General features: G+C 35.6%; 2 protein-coding genes across 3 annotated transcripts in view; one reads left to right on the top strand and one right to left on the bottom strand.

The window, feature by feature from the left end:
- The window catches only part of GSTCD (glutathione S-transferase C-terminal domain containing), a 44,887-nt gene extending 39,608 nt beyond the window's left edge, over positions 1-5,279 (bottom strand). The window contains exons 1-4 of one of the 2 annotated variants that reach the window (XM_034442224.3): positions 5,051-5,279; positions 3,598-3,752; positions 1,360-1,776; positions 216-668 (exon numbers count right to left, since the gene is read on the bottom strand). In XM_034442224.3, coding sequence (XP_034298115.1) covers positions 216-668; positions 1,360-1,770 — 864 coding nt within the window. In that variant the 5' untranslated portion in view covers positions 1,771-1,776; positions 3,598-3,752; positions 5,051-5,279. Of the gene's footprint in view, positions 1-215; positions 669-1,359; positions 1,777-3,597; positions 3,753-4,978 lie in introns of both variants that reach the window. The other variant, XM_087875481.1, reaches the window with a different exon arrangement.
- INTS12 (integrator complex subunit 12) lies at positions 5,110-18,389 on the top strand. The gene is made up of 7 exons (XM_034442226.2): positions 5,110-5,193; positions 7,403-7,572; positions 8,857-8,997; positions 10,370-10,557; positions 12,934-13,093; positions 14,355-14,507; positions 16,657-18,389. Exons 2-7 carry the CDS (start codon positions 7,417-7,419, stop codon positions 17,218-17,220), a joined length of 1,362 nt encoding a protein of 453 aa, XP_034298117.1. The 5' UTR covers positions 5,110-5,193; positions 7,403-7,416; the 3' UTR covers positions 17,221-18,389.
- The last annotated feature ends 517 nt before the right edge of the window (positions 18,390-18,906 follow it).

Below are 18,906 nucleotides of genomic sequence, written 5' to 3'. Positions count from 1 at the left end.
ATCACGCACTGGCCATGCCCTTGCCCAGTTTAGCAAAGAGGGGAAAAGTCCCAATACATCACATGACGACACCATGACGATGTGAGTTTGACATCCCTGATCTATAGGCTAAAGATGAACAAATCCAGGAACAGACTGCAAAGGTTGAGCACTTCCCACCACTTATCATTGTTCAGGTTTTACTTTAAAAAAACAGATAAATTATTCATTCTTACCAAAAAATGATGGACGCATGGCATGAGAACTATGTCTGTCAAAGTGAAGTAAAGTCCTTCAGCAAATATATGCTCCAGAGGTGGAAGTTCAGATGTTTTTATTTTCCTAATGTGAGAGGGCTCCCTGTTGGTAGCAAGTGGCATCTTCTGCAAAGTTAGTTTAGAGAAAGCTGTCCTCAGTTCCAAATCTGCAGAAGCAGGTCCCTGATTTTCCATAGTCCTATCTTCTTTTAAGGAAATATCAGCGCTTCCTGTCTTGTCAAGCATCTTTTGCTGTTGAACTTTCTGTCTTCTAATTTTATCATCGTTGTGCACTCTTACAGGTTCTCCCAATTTGTTTTCAAACAGCAGTATCTCTTTGGGAACATTCTCATGCAGATTATGAGATACTTTTAGAAAGTTTTCAACTGCCACAGGAATACTGATCTCACAAAGCCTAGTCCATTCACTAACCTAGAAATAGATAAGGTTGATGCAACAGTTAAAGTGCTGGATTACGACTGGGAATATTCAGTTTTTACCCCACTTTCAACTGAATAAATTCAATAGGTGACCTTGGGGTAGACCTTGTCACTCAATCCAGCCTACTGAAAGGTAAACAGAGTAAAATGAAGGGAGGTGTAGATGAGATCCTGGAAAAAATATTGGATATGTCATCATCATCATCACCACCACCACCGATGTTATAAAGAGACTGACCATGTAGCTGAGGATTAGTATGATAGTGACAATCCACTATTAAACATAAGGATTCTAACAAATTGATTGAAATGGCATACATAAATTATTTGTTTCTGAAGCTACAGAAATAAATATCTACTCATACATACCGGATCAGATTCAATTGCTAGCATTGTATACCTAAAATAACTCCAAGTTTGTATTCTTCAAAAAATAGTTTTGTTTTACCATACAAGAAGTTGGTTTTGAAGACTTTTAAGATGTAGCATTACGCCTAACATTCAAAGAAAAACAGGACTCCAGGGGACATTCTATGATAGTATAGTTAGCTATTTTATACAGCTTGTTCTAGACATCTATTGATGTGCTATATAGATATATCTTTTGCTTTTATATAAAGTAGTTTAGAAATATATTTGATCTTGAGTGCAAAGCACATTCTAGATTTTAATAATAAACTCACTTCAGCACAAGCTTTCAAGCAGGTCCTTTTAAAGCCCAAAAGTTCCAAAACACCTTTCTTTGAGGGATCTGCCTCGTGGGTTTTCTGTACTATATATCTCAATACCACAGCAAGTCCTGCACGACAAAATCTTCCATTCTTTTCAACAACAGCAGGTAAACAGCAGGTCTGAACCATCACAGGAATTTCAGATCTTTTGATGAAGCTAATCTCTGGGTACTTTGACAATATTTCCTCTGTCTGTTGTATATCAGAAGTTATTTCATTTGGAGTTACTAAAAATATTCTGAAGATCTTACAATCACAATATGCCAACAGAAACAAGGATATAGATGTGTGCAGAGGGTAGATACAGTCTTCATTATGACCGAAGTAGTCTAGATATAGGTGGTCTTCGTTTTCACTTTTCATTTTTTCCTTAAAAAATAAAGAGGTAGAAAATTATCAATTTACAAATCAATGTACTATATCCTAGAATTACAGACCTCACAGAAAATAGATCATTTGGGGTTTTTTTTAGAACACGTAAACTAGAATTGATTCATGCTATGTATGGACTGCAATCCAATGCTGAGTTCTCTTCCCTGAAACATTTAGGATTTTTTTTTTTTTGTATCAGTATTGTTATTACCTTGTGTTGTTCCACCATTCGTATTACTGGTAACTATCAGAATCAAATTTTAAAAATATGGGTAAAAATTTTAAAAACATGAGTATATCCTTGTACATTTCTAGGAAGGTAGAAAACTCATTATTCAGTGGTGTATTAACATTTTATAACTTTCAAATGGTAATATGTTAACACTAGATGACATACCTTCTAAACAATTTTAGTTTAAGAATGTAAAATGCCATACACCTATGGTTTACACATTACCGGAATAGTGATTTATTATATTGTTTATATATTGTAAGAACAGCTCATTCAAGTGCTATTGGCAATTTTACTATAGATAAGGAATTTTCATCATCTGGGGAGAATGGCCTATTCACAATATGGCTGTGATATAAGTATCAAAAACACATGGCTAACACGTATGACTTATTTAAATTGAATTATGATTTGCAAAACTGCTGAGCAGTACTTCACTATTTTTATTTTACCAAGTATATTTATGAAGCCTGAGGAGGAAGGAGGCATTTTTAGAAATAAAAAATGAAATAGAACTTTTTTATCAAAACTTCATGTCAAATTTATAGCAGCTTGGTATAATTAAAATATCAATAGTACATTATTTTAAAAATAATGTTTTAAAAATAAAATTGCCTAGAAGTAAGGGAACTGCTGGTTTCAGAAGGGGTATTTGCAGACATACTGAGGCCAAGAAACAAAGCTTGCTTACCCCAACATGTACAATACATAACTGTTCTTAAACATTGCTCATAAAACATTCTTTAATGGTTTTCAGAACTTCACTACATGATATTGCAATTCTAAGTACTTCAAGTCCCAATAAATATTACAGCATTTATTCATGAATAGATATGTCCAGAACTGAACAGATGAATAGCAACCCAAAGCATTTTTAGAATAAATTACACTAAATCAATGGGATACACTTTCAAGTAAACACAAAGATGTAATACATAGGTACATGTTCTTAAAGCAGGACCCCATTATTGAATAGAATACTGTAAGGGATTCACTGACTTAATTAACAATTACTAATTAACACTAACAAGTTTCCGCAAAAATATTTTGAATCACAGTTCCAGTATTTTCATTATTAGTTTTTTCTTTTCTTGCTTAATATTGCATGAACTATGCAATTAGTTTCTTTCCATTAAGTCTAAGGATATGATCATCTTACATCTATAACTACAGCCTGAACTTCATAGATGATCCTTTACAGCCAATGCATCAACTCCAGTTTTCAGAGTTAGTTGAAGATAGAAGCTCTCTACACTACTTTTAAACTCGTTTTGTAGAAACAAAGAGGTGAAAATCTCAATTAAAAGCATGCCCAAGGCAACTATGTTATTCCTTATTTACATCTGGGTTCCAACAATAAGAACTCAATAGAGAAAAAATATTAAGAGAATACATGAAAACATTAGAAAGGGTTTTCTTCATCTCATCTTTCTAGATTTGATTTCTTGGGGTTACCTAAATAACTGCAATTCCAATTTTTCAATTCCATAGTAGGTATTTTATTTGCATTTCTTTCACTTCTTGTACAGATTCAGTATGCAGAATTGCACATAATTTATACAAGTTTTAATCTGCTGGTATTGTACCTATCAGTAGTTGACTGGTCAGCTGCTGTTTTTCCAAGAAAGTGAGAAAGGAACCACATCTAGATAAACTGTAATCTCAGTACAATTATTGAAATAAACCTGAATTGAATATGTGGCTGACTGTATATGCACAAATCACAATGGCGGTGTCTATCCTGTACAGGGAAAAAAGAGCAAATAAATCGTACTATGGCTTCATATATAATGTAGTGTGAATAATCACTCCATTAGTTGCCAAAAGTCATTCTGCCCTCATACCCCAGCCTCAAGGATCATTTGAACTCTAAGCCTTTGTACAAAAATTAAGTAAATCCTCAAATTGAGTTTCTCAATGACTAGCAACAGCTTTATAGCTTTTTTTGTTTCTAATGGAGGTTCTACTGAATAGTCAGCACATCACACCAGCTAAATACACACTATACACTGTACACAATGGGTATGAACTCAGCCAATGAGAGCTTAATAATTATTCTGGCAATCTTATAGTCCTCAGGAATTCTCAGATGTGAACTTCAACCTTACTTCAATCTGAACCCACAATCTCAATTTTGAAAAGCAAAATATAGTTATCTTCCCGAGTATTCTTAATTTTGGCTGATATGGAAAACAGGATCAGAGCCAGTCATTATCTGGATGGGTGACCACAAGGAAATCTTGCAACTGTCAGACTAGAAAGTTAAAAAACAACAACCAGAAAAGAGCAATAACAAACCATTTTTGTTGATGTATATATATATATATATATATATATATATATATATATATATATATATATATATATATATATATATGTTATATCAACCATTTTTGTTGATATATATATATATATATATATTGAGATATATATATATCAACAAAAATGGTTATATATATATATATATATATATATCAACATCTCTCTCTGTGTGTCTATATCTATATCTATCTATCTATCTATCTATCTATCTATCTATCTATCTATGTCATTAGGTCAGCTCAAAGGAGACATTAACCTATATAACACCACCATCCCCCCCAAAAACCCAACCTATGGCTATGGAAAGGAAATACCGCAGCGGCACATAATTGAAAATAAGAAATCATATTTTAATTTCTATTTTATACTTCCACTAGCCACCAAGCATGCAGTCAACAAAGGAAATAAAGACTGATCCCGATTGGGCAACCATCTATCTGGAATGGTACAAGGTTTCCTGCTCGAGCAGGAGGTTGGACTAGAGGACCTCCGAGGTCCCTTCCCCATCCTATGTTCCCCTTCTACATGCTTTTAAAAATTATTCTTATTCTTATTCTGAATGACATGTGGCGATAGGCATGGGGGGGGGGGAACCACATCTGCAGGTGCCTCCTAATCGAGCGCCCAAGCCCTTCAGCTCCCAACCTTGAACCGGGACGAGGGAAAAGGGGCGGCTCGGGGACGGAGAACGTTGCTCTCCCTCCGGGTATCCCTTACCGAACGGCTTCTTGTGACCACCCCCACACCCTCAACCGAAGCTCCACCCTTTCCTCCGCTTTGTCCGGGTTGGAGATCACCGCTTCCGGCGCCAGGCCCAGGAAGAGCGGCCGACCGGCATCGGCAGGGAGCTTCCCAAAGCGGTAACCTGCAGGGGGCCGCGGCGGGGCTCGATTTTGGCGGGGGGAAAAAAAGAGGGCGGCCTTGTATGTAGTGTTCCTATAAGTCAGAGCGAAGCGTGAGGCGTTGGGGGTTTAGGAGTAGCCGCGTGGGGTGGGGAGGTGGGAGAGAGGGAAACGGCGCGAAGGCTCGATCCGCTAATGCGGTCGCTGCCCCTCCGTGGTTTTATGAATGAAGATTTTTTTTAAAAAAATTACTGTTGTACCCGTGATGGGCAATGAACTGGGCAGCAGAAAGGCGTGGGAAAATGACCCTTTTGGGGAGAACGACAGGTGTCTGGAGATGATAGATAGATAGATAGATAGATAGATAGATAGATAGATAGATAGATAGATAGACAGACAGACAGACAGACAGACAGACAGACAGACAGACATGATGAAGATAGATAGACAGACAGACAGACAGACAGTGATGATGAAGATAGATAGATAGACAGACAGACAGACAGTGATGATGAAGATAGATAGACAGACAGACAGACAGACAGACAGTGATGATGAAGATAGATAGACAGACAGACAGACAGTGATGATGAAGATAGATAGACAGACAGACAGTGATGATGAAGATAGATAGATAGATAGATAGATAGATAGATAGATAGATAGATAGATAGATAGATAGATAGATAGATAGATAGATAGATAGATAGATAGATAGATAGATAGATAGATAGATAGATTAGATAGATAGATAATGATGATGAAGATAGATAGATAGATAGATAGATAGATAGATAGATAGATAGATAGATGGATAGATTAGATAGATAGATAGATAATGATGATGAAGATAGATAGATAGATAGATAGATAGATAGATAGATGATAGATAGATTAGATAGATAGATGATAGATTCCCTATAAATTCATTCATTCATTCATTCATTCCTATAAATTTATTTATTTATACCACTTCTCCCATATTGCGTAGTATTCCGAATCTATTTGTTCTTTCAGTTCAATTGTTAATTTATCCATTTCAGCACCAGTCGAATACTTTTTAAAAAAAATTACTAATTGGATTGAGAACAGAAAAAAGAAAAGAGAAGAAATAAGACAAAATAGAAGTAGAATTAAAATGTATAGTAAAAGAGTGGATTTTAATTGGAATGTTATGGTATGGAAATGGTCGCAGTTGCGCATAAGATGAATAAGATGTGTTTATCTGTAAAAACGCAATAAAAAGGTTAATTTAAAAAAATATTTATTTATTTTAGTTATTCATTTATTCGTATCCATTTCATGTATTCATAATCATGTTTATACTTATATCTGTAATCTTATATATGCTTGACAAAATAAATAAATAAAATAAACAAACCAAAGGTTATTTGGCCCTTGTGAGATAGGACCATGGGTCCTTATCTGGTTTGTTCAGCATTTTGGGTCAATCCAGCCCTTTTGTTTTATTAGTAAGCATTTCTGGCTTGACACAAGAGGAGAATCCAGATCAGCTTTTAAGATGTATTATGGTTAACCAGGCTGGGAATTAGCATGGGGAAAGAAATCCCCCCCCCAAATAGTAGATATTATGAAATTGAAAAAAAATGATAAAATTTCTATTGTGAAATCTTATTTGATGGTGAGATTAGCAAAATATACAAATATATAAAGTGGCTGCAATACTCTCAAATTGTAATACTGGACAGAGCATGAGCAATCTCACTTTTCAGAGTTCAGAACAACTCAGGAGGGAACTGTCAAATTTCTGCTGTTCTGTAACTGAGACTTCTAAAAAGCTTAATGAGTATTCAAATTCTGTGGCAGCTCTATCATCAGCCCAAAACAGATGTAAGATAAAATGCATTGAAAGTGAATTCTCTATATGGCAAGACCAAGTGTATTATCTGCATATTTCTCAATGCCTTATTCCCTCTGCTGTTGCTAACTGCATTATAGCTTCCAGATGAGCCTTTAAATGAGGCTATCCTAGCTTCTGAAAACAACATTGGGTTTCTTAAATTTATAAAATCAGAAATTGTATCTGAACTGAAGAATTAATTGCTTGCATTAGTTTAAGCTGTAAAAAGTACAATAAGGGAAGAAACCTACTTTTCTTCAAACAGGAATTATTTTACTAATATAATTGTTTCCAAACTGTCTTAGAAACATGTGAGATCTGAGGGCCAAATGTATACTTAAAATTAACATTTTATTTTCTTTTTAGTTAAGGATTCTACTATGGCTGCTACTGTGAATTTGGAACTTGACCCTGTATTCTTGAAAGCTCTGGGCTTCTTGCATTCAAAGAGCAAAGATTCTGCTGAAAAGTTAAAAGCACTTCTTGATGAATCTTTATCTAGGGGAATTGATTCATGTTATCGTCCACAACAAAAGGTACTGAAATTTATGAATAAAATTATATGTTGTCTTACATGGTATATATTGTAACAATAAATGAGAGCCATTTTGATTTAATAGTTAAAGGTCCCAGACTAGTAGCAGGAGTTCTAGTGCTACTTTAGACCCAAAGCTAGTTAGATGACTTTGAGCCAGTCATGTACTTTCAGCTGTAGGAAGGAGGAAATGGCAAACCATTTTTGAAAGTCCTCCAAGAAAACTGCAGAGACTGGACTACTGTAATGCTCTCTACATGGGGCTCCCCTTGAAAAGCACCCGGAGGCTCCAACTGTCCAGCGCGGTTGGTTATGGGCGCAACTCGTTGTGCCCACGTGACACCCCTCCTGCGCGAGCTGCACTGGCTCCCAGTGGTCTTCCGGGTGCGATTCAAGGTGTTGGTTACCACCTTTAAAGCGCTCCATGGCATTGGACCTGGGTACCTTCGAGACCGTCTTCTGCCACCAGTAGCCTCCCACCGGCCAGTCCGCTCCCACAGAGAGGGTCTCCTCAGGGTGCCATCGGCCAAATTATGTCGGCTGGCGACACCCAGGGGGAGGGCCTTCTCTGTGGGAGCCCCAGCCCTTTGGAATGAACTGCCCCCAGAAATACGTAAGATCGCTGTGTATTTCGCTGTGTCCTCAAAACCTTGTTGTTCCGCCAGGCCGGGCTATCAATGTAAAGGTTTTAATTGGTTTTAAATGTGGGATTTTAAATTTGGGGGTTTTATAATTGAGCCAATTATTTAATAATTTTAATAATTTTAAATTTTGTCTGTCTTTGTGCTTTTAATCAGGCTGTACACCGCCTTGAGTCCTTCGGGAGAAGGGCGGTATAGAAATAAAATTATTATTATTATTATTATTATTAGTAGTAGTAGTAGTAGTAGTAGTAGTAGTAGTAGTAGTAGTTTAGAAAGTCTCCAGGAATCAATATTAATTCAAAGATGGATAAATAATGTGCCCTATCCTATGCTATGTTTTCTTATCCTACCGACTCTATCCAGAATATACCGTAGCCATATTAAAGGACCTGGTTTAAGACAAATCATTCGGGGGGGGGAACTATGATAGGTGTATTTATTACCTATTTCAAAAGTAGATCTGGTTTACATACCACACTAGTCCATCAAATATTTTTTTTATTTTAATTTGGCAAGTTCTGTGAACATAGCCATTTTGATTTATTCATATACAGTATAACATCAACCTTAAAAATTCATGTATTTATGAGATGTATTATCTCCAGTTTTATTCTTAATATGACATTTTGTGCATTTTTTAGGAAGTAGATCAGCCCAAAGTATCCATTCCAAAACCAGTTTCTGTTAAGACCGCTCCAAGCCTCCCTACAAGTAACAATAATGGGAAACCCACCGTAGTTGAAAAGGTGAAAAAAGAGGTGGAAAAGAGAATTGTGGATAAGGTAAGTCCCTTGTTACACTTTGAACATTACATCCATTCCTTATTTAGTAACCGAGTTCCATTCCATCAATCAATTTGTAAGCAGAATGGTTGCTAAGTGAACATTAGAGAGAGAGAAAAAATGCTATAAAGGCCACTGGTTGCCGCCTCCTCGTTCAGTTAAAGCTCTCATACACACTTATGCCAGCATTACTGTCACTCTGTTGTTAGGCACCCAAAATGAGCTTATTGGCCAGAAAATGTTTTTTATTACCATTGTATTTGAAGTGGATGTATTGAGAAAAGAGGTTCTAATAAAGTTACATATTTTAAAAAATAATATTTTTTGCTAGCTTTCAATCAGAGGTTTTCAACCACTGTATCATGCACATTTGTGTGCCACAAAAAGTCCACAAGAGCACTTCAGTGAGCCAAAATATATAACTGGAAATGCTGTGCACCCAGAATCCTGTTCCATGACATTACTGGGATGGACTCTATTTCATAAGGTGGAAGTCCCACCTATGAGATATGTGTATGAGATGAAAGAGACTGAAAACTACTTTAAATACATATTTTTGTTTTGCAAACTATGTCGTTCCCATATGTTACATAACAATAGTTAATTTATTTCAGAAATATAGAGTGTGCTTTCCTCTGCCAGTCATTTAAGTTTTAAAAGGGTGCTCTTCTCCTTGTCTACAAGTTACTTTGTTCCTTTTCAGTGATTAAGAGAACATATTACTTTATTCAAACTATGTTTATTTCGTCTTCTCTTGCAATTTCACTGTGCTATTTTAACAGCAGACTTTCAACTTTATAGAAGACTACCATAATTAAATTAGTTTGTCTAATATGGTGGTTCCTTGATTGGAATATTGTTGGTATTAATCCTGATGCTAATCTCGGCTTAACTGAGTGCTGATTGCTGGTGAAAAGCTGCTGTGGTCTTCTAGCTTTTTGACTGTCCCTTTTGAATGATGTGTAGATGTAGTTTATCTCCATGTGCCTATTGATGGCTGATTTGTCAGAGTGTAAGGCTTCCTGGAATTCTCTAGTGTTTTTACACATAGTGGCTGTTGCAAGCCTTACACGGTATATTGTAAAATAACTTTTTTTCCTGGAGCTACTGGGTCTTTTGTTCAAAGGCATCTATTATTAGTACCACATACATCTTCAGTTTCCTTATCGATGAAAAGGGCGGCATATAAATTTAATAAATAAAAATAAATAATTGTACCCCTTTATTATCAGCAGCTTCTTTTAGCTTATATAGCATACTTTTCCTTCCCCTAAACAGAGATAATTACTTGGGACAAATATGTGACAGAATGTATTAAATATTTATTTGCTCAGAGTTTACATTTTTTTGTTATGTGAATATCATTTGCTAGGTAAAAGTGGAAATCAGTGAAGGAATTGACATCGCAAAAAAACCAAGACTAGAAAAGCCAGAAGCTCATACTTCATCAATCACAATTCAGACAAGCAAGGATTTGCCCATGGCAGACCTTTCGAGTTTTGAAGAAACTAGTGCTGATGATTTTGCAATGGAGATGGGTCTGGCTTGTGTTGTTTGCAGGTAAGTTTTTAAAATTTACTAGTTATAGCATATATGAAGACCACAATTAAATATTAATTGAATCTTGTCTATATAGAGATCTTGATTCCTTAAACAATTCTCATAAGTTGTGAGATCTAAATACTTTTGATTTCTCATACATTATGTGTATCTACAGCACATCTGTTAAAAGATATTCACATTCCATGGCAGTGAGATTATAAATAAAATACTTACCAAAAGGTAAAGTTTATACATAGAAAGGTTTCTAAATCATAACTTGTATTTTAACCTGTCTTCAGGATTTATGACCATTTTAATTGTGTTCATTTGAAAGGCAACTTTAAAAATGTCTTTAAAAGATTTTCTTTATATTCCATTTATTTTTTAAGTTTGTCAAAATTACCCTTTATATTATTTATATTATTCCCTTCTATTATGTTACTGGGAAATAATCACTCTTTCTGATTCAATTAATTTTGAAAAATTAATTCAGTTATATTTTGAATCTTAGTTCATGTTCATAAGACCAATTACTACAGAATCAAAGCTGCTTACTCCTGAGTAAAGTTACGTAGAATCACAAACTATGTGGGATTTTTTTATGCCTTAATTTGGTTTTTATGGCAGCAAAATGTTCCCAAAGCCAGTATGTTAACTCTAATTTTCCTATTAAATTAAAAAAAATATTTTTACCTAGCCTTCTGCAAATAGTTTCCATGGTTACCTATGTACCTGTCCAATGGGGATATATATACAAAAGCAACTTACTAATTAAGTAACCTGATTTGTTATCTAAAAATAATAGCCATTAGGGAAATGGTGTTTTGCTAATCTGGTTAAGGTACGTTTCTGTTCGTAAATAGGATTAATATTGTAACATATATATTTCCAGTAGAATAAAATTTAATGCATATGATTTTCCTACTAATCTACGACATTCTTATCTGATGTATCCTTACTCTTATGATTTAAAGGCCTAACTTTTCTTCTGATTCAGTAGGTAATTATAAACTATATTTATGTTTACTGTATAAGTTGAAGGAATATGATTTGGACAATGTTATTGCACAATTTAACATTTAGAATTCCCTATTAAATATATGCTGCAATTGGGATTTATTTCCTGTTTGAATTAATCGGGACTTGGAAGAATGGTTACTTTGATTTTGTTAAAATTCAGTCATTGACCACTCTGGCTGAGTCTACCGGAATTGCAGGTCAGCAACATTTAGAGAGCAACAACTTTTTAAACATCTGCTTTAGGTTAAAACCTTTGGCTTATGATTTTGTTGACAAATTTGGTCTCTTTTTGTTTTGCGTGTAACTAAGATAGGAAGAGAAGAGCATATCTTCCCTCTTATCTACCAGGTACCCTGTCTTGTGCCATATATTCCCTTGCAGCTTTCATATATGCTTAAGAGAAAGAAGCTCAGAGTCACTATGAACTACAAGATAGGTAGCATATAAATTTAAAAAATAAAATTCCAAAATAGCATGATGAATTTTGGTAACTATAATGTTGCTTTGACCTGTAAACATTAGATTATATGCTGACAGGTAATAAACATTATACCCATTGATAAACGTATGGTAGACCATTGGTTGAAAGAACTGGGCCTAGGCTTGCAGGTTTGTTATGTGGAATTGGAAAGCACTAATTTGGCCTCCACTGCTCACTCTATACATCTGTCCATCTTTTCCAATTTCACACTGTTGTGATCTTGTAGCTACTCTTAATTCTCTACAACAAAAGATACAGAATCAAAGAATCATAGGGCTGGAAGCTTGGAGGTCTTCTAGTCTCTCTGTCCAAGGCAGGAGATCTTATTGCATCCCGGACAAATGGCTGTCCAATCTTGAAGACCTCCAGCGATGAAACACTCACAACTCCAGGAGGCAAGCAGTTCCATTGGTTAATTATTCTCACTGTCTGGAAATGTCTCCTTAGTTCCAGATTGGATCTTTCTTTAATGAGCTTCTACCCATTGCTTCTTGCCCTGCCTTCAGGTGCTTAGGAGAATAAGTCAATCCCCTCCTCCCTGTGACAGTTCCTCAAGTATTGAGTGACAGCTATTCCATCACATCTAATATTTCTCTTTTTTAGACTAGACATGCCTAGTTCCCATCATATAGTTTAGCCTCTAGTTTAGCCTCTCTTATCATACTTGTTGCTTTTCTCTGCACTCTTTCTACAGTCTCAGCATCCTTTTTGTACTGTGGCAACCAGAATTGTTTGCAGTATTCCAAGTGTGGTCTCACTAGTGCAGTATAGAGCAATACAATCACTTTTTTGTAATCTTGATGCTATCCCTCTATACTGACAAATTTGTAAAAATATGTTTCAAGAGATTGCTTGAAGAAATAAGGTTTAATTGATTACTTTGTGTTTTATAGACAAATAACAGTGACTTCTGGAAATCCATTAGTGGAGTGCCAGGAATGTCATAACCTCTATCACCAAGACTGCCACAAACCTCAAGTTACAGATAAGGAAATGAATGATCCACGGGTGGTGTGGTATTGTGCCCGATGTACCAGGCAAATTAAAAAAATGGTAAGATTTTTTTTCTATATCTGTGAGGAAATATTTTAACTATTTAAGGAAGAGATTCCTTAATTCACTAGAAAATGAAGATTAGAAAGAAGAGTTTGCTTTAATAAATTAGGCTGACCGCTATAAGGCTCTTTTTTTCCTAATGTTATTTTCTTATAAAATTAAAAAATATCCTTAAAATGTTTTGAAATATGCTGTTTTGTTTTTAAGCTGTTGTTGTTTTGATTTTAATAGTTTAATACCACTTTTACAAAAATAGTTACAGCAATAATGTTTTTTTTAAAAAAAACAAAGGAAATTAAATAATTACACTGGAAAAAAAATTCAGCTCAAAAAGTTTATGCTAAATCTGATTCACCAACCCATGTTCTTAAACCCAGTAATGATGATGATTTTGTAAACGACTTTAACAAAAGTCTGATTTTTATTAGATCAGATTAAGAATATTTAAATCTCATAACAAATGAGGTACTATATCCTATATTGATTTTCCTGAAAAGGTTTTATTTTCATGTAAGTTATTGTTGATTTCACATGTATTATACTTGTATTGGTAAAATTGAGATATAAGAACCATTTTATTATTAGTGAAAATACAGAGTATTTTTTTTTAAAAAAATCAAAATATTACAAGAAAAATCAAGTAGATGTCTTTGAAATTAATAGTTTGAAAACTAGGTATACTGTAATGGTTCATATTCCATTTTGTCAAATCAATTGATGAAATTTTATGAAATTTTAAATGTTTATTTCCATATATGTAAATTCAAATATGTACATTAGATATATAAATTAGCAGCTGCCTAGTTGTATGAAACAAATGAAACATGTTGATGAATAAATATTGTAATAGTTTTTATAGTAATACAAGCGCCAGTTTGTTCTAGTGGTTAACGCATTAGGCTAGATTTCTAGTCCCACTTGAATGCTGGCTGGATGACTTTGGGCCAGTCATTCTTTCTTTGCCTACATCAGACTTGGGCAACAAGCTGACTGGTCAATTCCTGTCACAACAAATGGATCAACACTTGATACAAAAAAAATAATGGACGTTGCACTTTGGGGGAAATTCTCAGAAGAAAAAAAATTATAGTAGTAATACATTAGGCTGTTCTATAAGATCTCCTGCAAACCTCTTAAATTCCTTTATTGTGATTTCCCAATGTTACTTTCCAGAATGTCTAGTAGATAGTAGTGTTAAAGCAGAAAGCTATTTTTTATTTTAACATTTTTTCATATGTACAATATGTAATTTACACAGGCTCAGAAAACACAGAAGCCTTCCCAGAAGCCAGCTCCTGCTGTAGTGTCAGTAGTTCCAGCTGTGAAAGATCCACTAATAAAGAAACCAGAAATTAAGCTAAAATTGGAGACTACCCCAGCCTTCCTAGCATTTAAGAGGACTGAGGTCAAGGTACTGTGCAGAGTGTACTGTGAAATATTGATAGATTGATTGAATTTATAGCTTTGTTTTTAGTTTAATTTTGTTTTGTTTTTCTAATGAGGAGTGTTTTGTTTTGGTAATGTTCCTAACCTCATAATATCATCCTCCACTTTCACTTCGAATTCCACGTTAAATATTTTTATTTTTAATTTTTTTCCATTTTGTTACTGATTTTGAATAAATTACATAATTTAAGTAACATTATCAATAAAATTACATTTAATAAGATTTTGTTTTAAAAACAGGATGCTACAGGTTATTTTCAGATATATCTATATTTATTTCTAGATTTAGATAGGATATAATAGTAGTGTTATCTCTGTAAATTTCTAATTGTTCTTTCTTTGCATTCAGATTAAAGACTGTAGTAGGAAGTTTATTTATGGGGAAAATCACATTTTTACACCTAAAAGTTGTATAAAGTAAAATAGGTTTTAACAATAAAAATGTTAAAATGTTATGTTTCTCTTTTAGTGCAGTATGAAAGGAAAGCAAAGATTACAAAAGGAAATAACCAATAACATTTGTGCTAAAGTTACAGGTAGTTCTTGACTTATGACCATTTAATGACGGTTTGAAATTATGACAACCTATCCTCAAAATTACAACCATTGCACCACCCTCATCAGACAAGCAAAGTCAAATGGAGAAGCTGGATTTGTTTAATAACCACAATTCACTTAATAACCACGTGATTCTCTTAACAACAACGATAAAATAGTAAAATCAGATCCAGTTGCAATGACTCAGTTAAAGACTGCATCAAATTCCACTCCTAATTGTGGTTGTAAGTCAAGGAGTACCTGTATTTGCTTCTGCTATTGCAATTTAGGAAGATTCTAGACAAATTCCAGGGCCATGGTAGTTAAGTTTCTTAAAAGTTTAGAAATATCACTGGCCTTGACTACCAGCCGCAAAAAATGCAGAACCAAAATTAATGTGTGTTACTTTAGGTTTTTAAAAAAATGATAGTATTTTAAACCAATTAATATGCAGGACACATGGTTGAATTTTATATAAGTTCTTTTATATTTGTAATAGATAAGAAAATTCTGAATCAGTTTGGCAGGATTCTGCCCTTCTCATCAGAATCAAAAAGCGCAATCCATTTTTCATCTTGTGCCATTTAGAAAACACTTCATGCAATCCTAACAATTTTAGTGAGACTTGTACAGCACCATTTGTGGTTTACTGTGTCAAACAATTGCAAATAACTGTGATGGAAACCTATACATGTACTATGTACTATGTCCTTGATGGCAAACCTATGGCACGCATGCCACAGGTGGCACACGGAGCCATATTGATGGGCATGCGAGGTCAGCTCTGGTGCGCATGCATGTGCCAGACAGCTGATTTTCAGGCCTTCTAGGCCCAGTGGAAGTCACCAAAGGACCATTTCTGGCTTCTGGAGGGTCTCCGGGGCAGGGGGGAGGCCGTTTTTGCCTTCCCCTGACTCCTAGAAAGGCGCTGGAGCCTGCGGAGAGCAAAAAATGGGCCTACCGGGCCCACCATGCCATCGTGTGCCAAAAGCGTGGGGAGCGTGGGGGAGGTCATGCACGCATGCGTGGGGGGTGCATAGAATTATGGGTGTGGGCATGCATGCACGCTCTCCCCCCACGCTCCCCCCACTTTTGGCACGTAATGGCAAAAAGGTTAGCCATCACTGTACTATGGTAACTTACACATCTACTATTAATGTGCCCTATTACATTTAAATGCCTAATTTTGTCCCAATAACTACAAATTATAGTCCTGAGATCCATCATTTATTTTCATGTTAAAAGTAATTTTTGATTTAAAAAAAAACATAGGTATGGATCCAGCAAGTTTTCTTACTTGAATAATTCTGAGATTTTTGCCTTATGAGGATGGAATATTGAGCTACTGTATTTTGTACCTACAAGAAAAAAGTTGATGCTATGGTTATGATTGGCCTGGAACATTATAAAGAGATTAATGTGCTTCTTTTTGTATTCTGAGACTTTGAATAAATATTAGAGTCCACTGAGTTTTTCATCGAATAATGATAGGAAGGTAACTGCTTGGTCCTTTTGCTTTGCATGCTGATCTCTGCTGAATTGCATGTAAGGTAACACTTGTTTCTGTCTGATTTTAGACTTCGGCAACAATGTCAGGGAACTCAACCGCCGCCAGTGTTTCCTCCTCCTCAAACAGTGGCCTTACGGGATGGGCAGCTTTTGCAGCAAAGACATCTTCTGCAGGCCCGTCAACAACTAAGATGGGGTCTGCCACCCAGAGTACCAGTGGCAAGCCCGTCACTGGTTCAAACAATCAGAAACCCACTGGTTTGTCAGGCCTGGCCACAACCAAAGGAGTAGGGTCAAAAATAACAGCTGCCAGTAGCACAAACCCTAGCCAGTTGAAGCCATTACCACCTCTGACATTGGGGAAAGTTGGTCTCTCTCGGTCTGTGAGCAGTGACAACGTAAGCAAAATAGGCCTTCCTAATGCAGGCAGTTCAACCCCAGGCAACAGCCCAACTATTGGTGGAAATGGCAGCAGCGTGGCAGCAGGGAGCAGCGCTAGCAAATCAAGTACAGAATCGGGCAACCAGTCCCCATCGCTGAAAGGTCCAACGTCACAAGAATCTCAGCTCAATGCTATGAAGAGGTTACAGATGGTCAAAAAGAAAGCGGCTCAGAAGAAGCTAAAAAAATAAACAGGTCCATTTTTAAAACAATAGATAATGCTATCATTAGTTCTAGTCTGCAAAGTGCTAACGTGTCATTCAGCTCTAGCCAGATAACAGTCAAATCAATGATCTATAAATTACTGTTGTGTTTTCATTTGGCACCCATGTGTGTAGTCACAAGAATTAATATATTAGTAAAAGGTCCCGTTAATTTACAAGCTGTCTTGTTTGTACCTTTCTCATTAAATTAGAGTTATAAAAATCCAGATACTACCGGTAGATGGTAGTAATTAGTGTTTGTAGTCCAGGAACCATAGCTCTAATTAAATACAGTTATTAAATGCAATTTAACAATATTGATTCTTTTAAAATATATTTGATGCTTTACTCTTCTTCAAATATAGACCTAAAAACCATTATGAATGCTAAGAAATTTGTGTGTGTGTTGGGAGGGGGCTCCTTTACAATGGTGATACATGGGCTCCATTTGCCATTTCTAGTGGAATAAACAAGGTTGTGTGTTAGTCCCAGTCCTACTCAATCTCTTCTTCATTTGATGTTGTCCAGGGTCTGAAGGAAGGAATATGTGTACATCAGGTACCAATTGCAAAGCTCCCTCTTTGGCAATTTGAATGCAAACAGTGACTCTGTAGAGTCATTCAAGGAACCCTCTTTACTGATGACTGTGCACTCCTGGGACATAAGGACAGTGATCCTGAACAAATTCTCAGATGCTGTTTTGGCCTAATTATCACCCTGAGAAAGACTGAAATACTCATCAGCCTATGCCAAATCCCAAGACCATAGAACCACTGTTGATAGCACCTAGCTGACAAATGTAAACAGCTTCAAATATAGTTTGGAAGATGCATCTCAAGTGAAGGTTCTTTGGACATTGAAGTCAGATCAGCAGGGCAAGGCAAGCACTAGGGTGCTCCATCAACACAATATCCATCTCTCCAGAACGCTGAAAGTCTTCAGAGCTGTGGTTATCCCTTCTCTCCTATGAGGATGAGTACTGGACTCTACTGAAGGTACAGCAAACAAAAGCAGACATTTCACATGAGTGCTCCATCCTCGACATTTGCTGGCCAAGACCATGTCTTATTTTATAACTTATATCCTATCTTTTAAGTTACACATCTTTCCAAAGAATATCTAACATATTCTGTATATACAATGCCTTAAAACCAAAATCTTGTCTCCCTTTTCTTTTGTGCTCTATAGAAATCAGGTAAGCCGATGTTTTCAATCTGTTTGAAATTTAAACTTTAACCAGCATCACCAACTCTGTAATTCTGGAAATTTATCCAAAATATCTTACCAACTCTTGGGTCTCATGAGACGAAATATCACTGTACAATATTTTTAGCCACTTACACAATTCAGGTACTTCTGGAAGGCAGATCCATGTTAATTTTATATGTAAAATATCTCAAAAGGAAAGGAAGTGATTCTATTCATCATAAAAAAAAAAAAAGTTGGCAAGGTACGATTACCCAGTTTAGAAACTACTTCACTAAGCTGCATCACTTGCAATAAGTCTGACAAAAAGAAGCAATATTTATTTCTTGCTTTCTTGCTGTTTCTTCATAGAATGGCAGGAAACTTAGAACTTTGAAGTTATGTGTATGGTAAAAGAAAAATCAGTTCTGCGAGCATTTTATTAGTCACAAAATTGCAAAAGAAAGCTTATGTACCACACAAAGTATA

Source organism: Pantherophis guttatus, chromosome 8, assembly GCF_059756535.1.
Source record: "Pantherophis guttatus breed Tessera chromosome 8, ASM5975653v1, whole genome shotgun sequence".
NCBI classification, from domain to species: Eukaryota; Metazoa; Chordata; class Lepidosauria; order Squamata; family Colubridae; genus Pantherophis; species Pantherophis guttatus.
Note: the sequence above shows the minus strand (reverse complement) of the source record. Positions and strands in the feature narration are given on the sequence as shown.

Coding starts and splice junctions, on each gene's coding strand:
- INTS12 (XM_034442226.2), top strand. CDS start 7,417: ATGGCTGCTACTGTGAATTTGGAACTTGACCCTGTATTCTTGAAAGCT. Junction 10,558..12,933: donor CTGGCTTGTGTTGTTTGCAG/GTAAGTTTTTAA, acceptor TGTGTTTTATAG/ACAAATAACAGTGACTTCTG. Junction 13,094..14,354: donor CCAGGCAAATTAAAAAAATG/GTAAGATTTTTT, acceptor TAATTTACACAG/GCTCAGAAAACACAGAAGCC.